Genomic DNA, 9,095 nt, shown 5'->3' with positions numbered 1-9,095 from the left:
CGTGCGGGTGACACGTAAAAGCACCCACTACACTCTCTGAGTGGTTGGCGTTAGGAAGGGCATCCAGCTGTAGAAACTGCCAAATTAGATTGGAGCCTGGTGTTGCCATCCGGTTTCACCAGTCCTCAGTCAAATCGTCCAACCCATGCTAGCATGGAAAGCGGACGTTAAACGATGATGATGATGATGATATATATATATATATATATGTATGTATCAAATTTACAGAAAACAAAAGATAACAGGTGAAGGAAAAACAAGCAGGTGGATTAGTTTAATACTTGGGGAGAATGGAAATGTCTTTGACATTTCAAGCTTACACTCTTTGACCAAAATGATTGAGAGGGGGAAAAAAAATGGAGAGAGAAAAAAATGTGTAGGGATTAATAGTTCAACATGATGAAATAGCCAAAAGAAAGAGGCTGAATATAAATATTCTCTCAAGATACTTACACTCTGATGGGTATTCACATTGACATTACACATCCAACGGAGCATACTGGCTTCATTCCTTGCGAGCTTACGTATGTCCTCAGCAGTTACAGCCCATGTTTCACTGCCATGTAGCATGGCTGTTCGTACGCATGCGATATATATATATATATATATATATAAGTATGTTTAAAGAGTTTTTTTTATATATATTGGTAGCGTGCTTCTCTCTCTCTCTCTGTTATATATACATGAGTGCAGATGTAGCAGATAACAGCTAGCCTTTGGCCGCATCTTTGGACCCTGTTGGCGTATTTTTGTCTCTTGTTCAATCGCGCGCTAGAGCGCAACCCAACCAATCGCAGCCCTTAGATAAGGTTGATCTTGTTGGTGCTTGTATGGCAGGTGCTAGTGTAATGAAGACAGCAGAAATGCTTGGTGTGTCAAGAAGCACTGTCTTGAAAGTAATGACAGCTTTTGAGAAAGAGGGAAAAACTTCCTCATCAAAACAAAACTTTCAAATAGGGACCGTCAGACTCTTACGCGAATTGTTTAAAAGGATCACAAAAGTACATCTCCCAAAATTAATGCAGAGCTTAATGACCACCTCAAGAACCCAGTTTCCACAAAAACTGTTTACCGGGAGCTGCACAAAGTCGGATTTCATGGGAGGGTTGCAATCAGAAAACCACCACTTTCAAAAACAAACGTTGCAAAGCGTTTAGAATGTAGTAAAAACCTACAGAAGTGGTCCCTAGAGCAGTGGAAGAATGCTATTTTCTCGGACGAGCCATCCGTTACCTTATTTCTGACCACCGGCCGAGTATACGTGTGGAGACAGCCAAAAGAAGCATTTGAACCAGACTGCCTTCTTCCAACTGTTAAACATGGAGGAGGATCTGTGATGATCTGGGGAGCTATATCTTGGAAATCTGCCGGCCCAATGGTTTCCCTTCATGGCAGAATTAATAGTCAAGACTATTTAAGCATTTTATCTTATCAAATTTATCCTATGGTTGCAGAACTGTTTCCGGAGGAAAACGCAATCTTTCAGGATGATAATGCACCAATTCACACAGCTAAATTTGTTACTGAATAGCACGAGGAACATTCTAGTGAAGTTGAACATCTTATCTGGCCACCACAGTCCCCAGATCTCAATATTATTGAACATTTATGGTGCATTTTAGAAAAACTAGTAAAGAGTTGGTATCTTCCACCATCATCACAACAAGAACTGGAGACTGTTTTAGCTGAAGAATGGACAAAAATTCCTTTGGAAACAATTCAAACTTTGTACAAGTCCATACCTCATAGAATTCAAGCTGTAATTACTGCCAAAGGCGGTTCTACCCCATATTAAAATTAATTTGTTTGAAATTATAAGTAGTTTCCATTATTTTGTCCAACCCCTGTGTGTGTGTACATATTGTATATCTGTATACTTCCTATCAATGTAGCTATCTAGTGAATAGGTAAACAAACTGTACAGTGTGTGTGCATGTTTAATGCTAATTATCTTAAAACATAACAAGCACATAACGAAGTAATACTAGCAATACTTCCTGGTTACTTGAAGTGGGAATGTTGAGAGGTTTATTAACCTAGCAAACAATGGTGTCGAATACTTTATCAGTCTTCACTTGTTCAACCAAATGAACTCCTACTTATGAAATTAACACGTGCAGCATAGCCGTCACTCGCAAGTCAGAGTGACCTGGTGGTATGTGCCATGCTTGTGTTAGGTGCCTGTGTCGTCGTGGAGAAGACATAAACACCCTCTTGGCTCTACAACTCATTACCTGGTGGGTACTGTTGGAGTGAGAAAGGGTCGCACCAGTACACAGCTGGTACTCAGTCTTAGCTAAGTAGACTGGATCAGAGTGAAATGAAGTACCTGGGCAAAAGACACACGACACCCAGCTGTTATTTGAACAATATTTAACTGTTGTTTCTAACAAGTCAAGTTTTTGCTAATTGTTTTAGATTCCTACATCGTCATGGACAGGCATAAACAACTGCTCCTCACCCATGATCTCAGCAGTACATCCTAGATATGACAGCTGTAGTGGGGAGAGAGAGAGACGAGTCAGTAAGTATGCAGCTGGTACTCATTTACAGTTGAGCAGATGTTCAATTCTGGACATCTCTTACAAGGGCAGAGTGAGAAACAAAGAGGTGACGAGAAGAGCAGACAGAGGAAGATTACAGGACAGAGTGACTAAGCAGTGGATACGGCTTACTGGCCATTTGTTTTGATTACCATAGGGTAATCAAAACAAATGGCCATGCAATCACTGTGATAGAGTGGACATTGGAAGAGAAAAAAAGACTGAGATGAGGACGAGGAGCAGTACATTCTGGAATGATATGATACTGGTAGGAGTCGGATCAAGTGGAGCCAAGAGGAAGAAGAGTAACTGGGATGTCTGGAGAAGGTTCATTGCCTGTTGTGCTGACAGCACTGGAGGATCTAAGAGCTAAGAGAGACTGGCACTTGTGCTGGTGGCATGTGAACAAAACATTCGAGCGAGGTCGTTGCCAGTGCTGCTAGACTGGCTCCTGTGCAGGTGGCACGTAAAAAAAAAAACCACCATTTTGAGCGTGGCCATTGCCAGTACCACCTGACTGGCCCTCGTGCCGGTGGCACGTAAAAGCACGCACTACACTCTCGGAGTGGTTGGTGTTAGGAAGGGCATCCAGCTGTAGAAACTCTGCTAGATCAGATTGGAGCCTGGTGTAGCCTTCTGGTTTGCCAGTCCTCAGTCAAATCGTCCAACCCATGCTAGCATGGAAAGCAGATGTTAAACGATGATGATGATAATGAATAACATTCATTTACAACAGTGGTCTCCAACTATTAAAAAAAAAATATTTCTGGACCCCTTTGATTACTGTTTTATTCTTCTGGAACCCATAGCCTGTTGATGTTTAACCCTTTAGTATTTAATTCTCTTGGGACACCTGGGCCAATTGATCAGCCTGATACAAGCTGAAAAGACTTTGGGGCCAATCTAATGGCCTGATGAAACAACTGTTTGGAAGTGTAATAGCCAATCAGGGATTGTCTTTCAGTAGATATAAATTATATATATATATATATATATATATATATATATATAGTTTTACATACGACTAAAGTAGTTTGAGGTACTTTATCCTTTGTTTTCTACATGCACCCACCATTTTCAATCTCAACAGAAAAAGCATTTTGGCTACACATACCAAAACACCATGTGTCTCAAAAGGGTTAAATATTTTACATGTTTTCTCTTCAAACTGACCAAATTCAGCTTCTCATGCCTACTTTTACAAGGTCATTGAAAAAATATACAATCCCATCTTTGAAATCTAGAAGCAGCACAATTTGAATAAATAAGCATTATGTTTCACAGAATAATCTGAATGCAAAAGGGTTAAAAACTAGTTTTATAGATACTGCTTTCAAAATTCCCATTTTGTTTATCATACATTCCACTTGTATAGGATGAACTATGTAAAACATCAGAGAAAGAAATCTCGCTGCTTCTTGAGATAAATACAGCCAAAGCAGAATTATTTTCATGAACCTATAAAATACTACTGAGGACCCAATTTACTAATTCGCTTGTGTAGGACCTTAAAAATCTTATATGGACCCCAGTTGAGAACCAATGATTTACAATGATCATGTGATGTCAAGACAATGAGACAAACATTTACACACAAAAGGCTTCATTCAGTTTTTGTTTATCAAATCCACAAAGTTTCGGTCAGCCTAGGGTTATAGTAGAAAAAAAAACTTGCCCAAGGTGCAATACAGTGGAATTGAACCTGAAGGTATGTATTTGGGAAGTAAACTTCTTAACCACACATCCATGCCTGGATCTATAACAATATATGGAGGTATATTGGCACAGGCATGGCTGTATGTAAGAAGCTTGCTCCCCAACCACATGGTTTCATGTTCAGTCTCACTGCATGCACCTTGAGCAAGTGTCATCTACTATAGCCTTGGCCTGACCAAAGCCTTGTGAGTGAATCTGGTAGACAGAAACTGATATATATACACACGCATGTATGTGTGACTGTGTCTGTCCCCTCATCACCACTTGACAACTGGTGTTGGTGTGTTTACATCCCTGTAAATTAGTGGTTTGGCAACAGAGACCGATAGAATAAGTAATGGGCATAAAAAATATGTCCTGGGGTCAATTTGTTTGACTAAAACCCTTCAAGGTAGTGCTCCAGCATGGCCACAGTCAAATGACTGAAACAAGTAAAAGAATAAAAGAATAGTTTTGAATTATGGAGAGCACTTGTGGAAGAGGATGAAGAGTAGAGTAACTTCTGAAATAAGTGAAGTTCCACTCCTTAGTCTGCAACCAAAGCCACATACATCATTTAACCCATGACCTCCCATAATTCTATTAACTGGAATTTTTTTTATGAAACTTTGATTTCTAGCATAAAACAGCCTTAGAAACATGCTAGAATGATCAAAATAACATTTTAAATAGAAATAAGCGAGATATTGGGTGAAAATTTAGCAAACCTCATTTGAATATCAGAGAAATATACCTAGTAGATATAGCAAAAAGGTTAGATGTGTGTAAATATTGACAGATAATTACGAAATTTGTCATTTTTAAGTGATCTCATATGAGATCACTGGTAGGTAATGGGTTAACATTTGCTGTCCATGCTGGCATAAATGGGACAGTTCAACAGGACCCAATGACTTGAGCATCACCATCTGCTTTAGCATGGGTTCTACCATGCTTCCTACCACCAACCAATTCACAAAATATAATGCATAATCTCAATAAAATATCCAGCAAAAAAACCTCCCAGAATGTTTCTGGTAGTATAGCCATAGTAAGGGTCATAGGGTGTTTGAAATCCTGATAATTAAACAGCAACAGCATCTCTGCCATCATCTCTCTCACTATCACTCTCCTTTGTTTTCCAACTAGGATAACCACGTATATCTACTCAGCATCTTAAATCTCTCAACTGGCACAAAGCCACACTCACTTAATAGTGTCCCTATTACCTCCCAGATGAGGGGGTCTTTGTCTTGCAAGGTACTTGGTGACCTTGCTGGAACCACATAAACAGCACCCAATACACTCTGTAAATTGGTTGGCATTAGAAAGAGCATCCGGTCATAGAAACCATGCCAAAACAGACAATGGAACTTGGGGCAGCTCCTAGCCTTGCTGGCTTCTGTCAAACCCCTCAACCCATGCCAGCAAGGAAGATGGACATCAAATGATAATGAATACTATCAATTGGTTCCATCTTCATCCTAAGCAGCCAATCAAAAGATTGGCAGAAGGGATATCTTTTCATTTATTTACTGGTTACGAATGATATCATAATCTTTCACTTTTTCCATGCTTGCATAGGTCAGATGGAGTTTACTGAGGCAGATTTTCTACAGCTGCATGCCCTTCATAGGGCGACATGCTATGCTTGAGGAGACCTATTGAGCCAAGTACATCAAAATCAAATGGAAATTGTAGTTGTGATCCCTGTGCCAGTGGCACGTAAAAGGCACCGTCTGAACGTGGTCGTTGCCAGCCCATTCTAGCCTCTGTGCCGGTGGCATGTAGAAAGCACCCACTACATTCTTGGAGTGGTTGGTGTTAGGAAGGGCATCCAGCTGTAGAAACACTGCAAGATCAGACCGGAGCCTGGTGCAGCCTCTTGGCTTCCCAGACCCCAGTCGAGCTGTCCAACCCATGCTAGCATGGGAAACGGACGTTAAACGATGATGATGATATATATATACACACACGTACACACATTTATGCGTGTCTGTGTTTCTGTTTGTCCTCCCACCATCGCTTGATAACCGATGTTGGTGTGTTTACGTCCCCGTAACTTAGCGGTTCGGCAAAACAGACCGATAGAATAAGTACTAAGATTACAAAGAGTAAGTTCTGGGGTCGATTTGTTAAAGTAAAAAAAATATATAGAATGACTGTCTCCCACCACTGGTGTTGGTTTGTTTTCATCCCTGTAACTTAGCGGTTCGGCACTACAGAATAAGTGCCGAAGTTGATTTGTTTGTTCGACAAAAAACCCTTCAAGGCGGTGCCCCAGCATGGCCGCAGTCCAATGACTTAAACAAGTAAAAAGATAATTCCATTATAGAAATGTTTTGAGGAATATCAAACCGACCGCAGTAATTGAACAGCTATTTACTCAATCATCCGCCTCCCCGCCGGAAGACTGAACGAAGTAATAAGTTGATCTGGACGGGACGTCAACACAGAACGCAAAAGGATCACGAGCAGACGAGACGTTAAAGAATTTTTATCCGACAAATTAAGAAACATCTTCAAACAAAAATTCTGTCTAAAACTCACATTCTCTCTCCGAACGGATAAAGAAACCTATTCGACTTTAAAAATATTATCAAATCCAGTCACCCATCCACCCCGCCACATCAATTAGCAACTGGTCATCTGATCTTTCGATTCAAGTAATCCTCATTTGGTTACAGATTTTAATTCTTATGATGGTTTCTTATATCCTGTCCAAGGTTTATTAATGATGCTTTTGGCAAACAAACTAGTTGCACTGTTTGCGGCTATTTTTCCACGTAAAAAACAAAAACAAAAAAAAACTCATAAAACATTGTCTACAGGTAATATTAGCCTGGAAGCTTATATATATATATATGTATGTATGGTTTACATTTTTGCGGAATATTTGAGAATTATTTTTGCTTGGGTACAAAACAATGTTTTTATCTACATATAATTCTCTTTTTTTGGAACGGCGAAACTCGATGCAATAATGCTATAGATAGAAATAAATATTGGGTTTAAAAATAAAAAAGCCCTTCGGACAGAGAAAAATCGCCGTAAACAATATACAAACAGACCTCAAATATAACGTTGAAATGTACCGGTCTATTCGTTACACTACAACAGAATAATCAATTTTTTGATTGTCTTTTTTCCTTTTAATAATAGACAAAGTATGTGACTGTATATGTCTATGTATGTATGAAAGAAGTAATTAATGGGTGTTTTTAGAATAGACAGAGTGTGTAAATGTGTATATGCGTGCGTGTGAGGATGTAAAGGAAAGTCTGCAACGGAAGTTTACCTTATTTTTTTCTTCTTCTATCAAGCGACACCGGTTTATACATGCCCAGTCATTAACCCTAATCTAATGGTAATACGTCCACCCATCCTGGAGTTTTCCTTTTTGCTAAATGGCTCATCAGTCAGCTATGGAAATACAAACTAACATACATGCAAAATACACCTCATGCTGATCATTTTTTATCAACGGTATAACACACACAGACACAGATATATCTAGCCACATATATGTAATTAGTGTGTGTGTGTGTGTGTATACATGTATGCAATGTGTTAGTGTATATATGCTTACACCCACACTATTGTACCGAAATAAAGCTATTTATTGAGTATTGTTTTGCGAATACTTGTTATAATAACTTGTTATAATAAAGTAAGGTTATTTGCAGGATACAATATGTATGTATGTAATTTAACAATGCTTGTTTGTAGACAAATGACTGGAAATGAAAAAAAAAAAAAACCTAACAAAATGAAAAAGTCCACAAAAACAAGCATTAACACAATAAATTCCACATTTAATGAATGATAGGATAATGATGCTCTTTAACGACAGGTCGGCCAGTATCAAGCAGAGGCAGATTTATCAATGATTAAAAGCTATGGCCATCCCGCCTGAAGCAATGTACCCCGAAGTACGCTATAGAAATTGAAATTTTGCATCTCTTATTTTTGTCTTTTATTCTTTTTTATATATATATGTATGTGTATATATATGTATGTGTGTGTGTATATATATATATATATCGCGATTCATATGAGAAATGATGTAGCTTGGAGATTTGGCTGCTATTTATAGAAAGTTAAACGACAACGTACGAGCGGTGAGCTTTATATTCTCTACTTCTCCATCATCGATTGATTAGTAATAATAGTAATAATGAAAAGAAAGAAAGAAGAAATGAAAGGGGTTTGATTCTCAATCAAGGGAAATAAACAAGAGCTGCGCGTATCTGCGTCTTTGGATTGCAACATTATACTTGTAGAGGCAGAGAAGAGGGTAAATAAAGGGAAAATGCTGGCGGAAGAGGAGAGAAAATGTGTTAGGGACGTGGAGTGAAGTATGGAGGAGATTGTGCGAAGGTTTGTTTTACCTGAAAGTGAATCAACTTCTCAACTTGTTCACCAGAAAGGTCCACACCGTCGTCTTCCATGTTTTTAGAAAAAGTTGAGTCGACATGCAACTTCCGGTGTCGGATAAACTGGCGCCACCCCGTGACAAAGGGAGGCTACTTTTATATTTATAAATAAATAAAAAACAAATAAAGTAACCGGTGTTTCATACAGATCTTCTCTGTCGGATATGCAGAAGGCGACTTTCGCGAGAAATAACAGCCAATTTTTTTTCAAATCCCACATTAACGTCTTAAAACTTAGAAAGAAAGTATTGTATGTGGTATACATATGTGAGAAACAGCTCTCTCTCCGTTTGTCTGTCTGGCTTCTCTGTCGGTCTCTATATTATATATATAAATATACATATAAGAATGTATATGTAAATACATACATACATACATACATACATATATATATATATATATATATATATATATATATATA

The 9,095-nt window shown here is 38.6% G+C and overlaps 1 protein-coding gene across 1 annotated transcript in view; it reads right to left on the bottom strand.

Moving 5' to 3' along the window:
- LOC106879715 (FAS-associated factor 2) overlaps positions 1–8,760 on the bottom strand; it is a 31,161-nt gene extending 22,401 nt beyond the window's left edge. Inside the window, exon 1 of the mRNA XM_014929395.2 lies at positions 8,630–8,760. Coding sequence (XP_014784881.1) covers positions 8,630–8,689 — 60 coding nt within the window. The 5' untranslated portion in view covers positions 8,690–8,760. The remainder of the gene's footprint in view (positions 1–8,629) is intronic.
- Positions 8,761–9,095: the final 335 nt, after the last annotated feature.

The sequence above is a fragment of the Octopus bimaculoides genome, chromosome 23, assembly GCF_001194135.2.
Source record: "Octopus bimaculoides isolate UCB-OBI-ISO-001 chromosome 23, ASM119413v2, whole genome shotgun sequence".
In the NCBI taxonomy this organism is placed as follows: Eukaryota; Metazoa; Mollusca; class Cephalopoda; order Octopoda; family Octopodidae; genus Octopus; species Octopus bimaculoides.
This window is presented reverse-complemented; position numbering and strand designations above follow the sequence as displayed.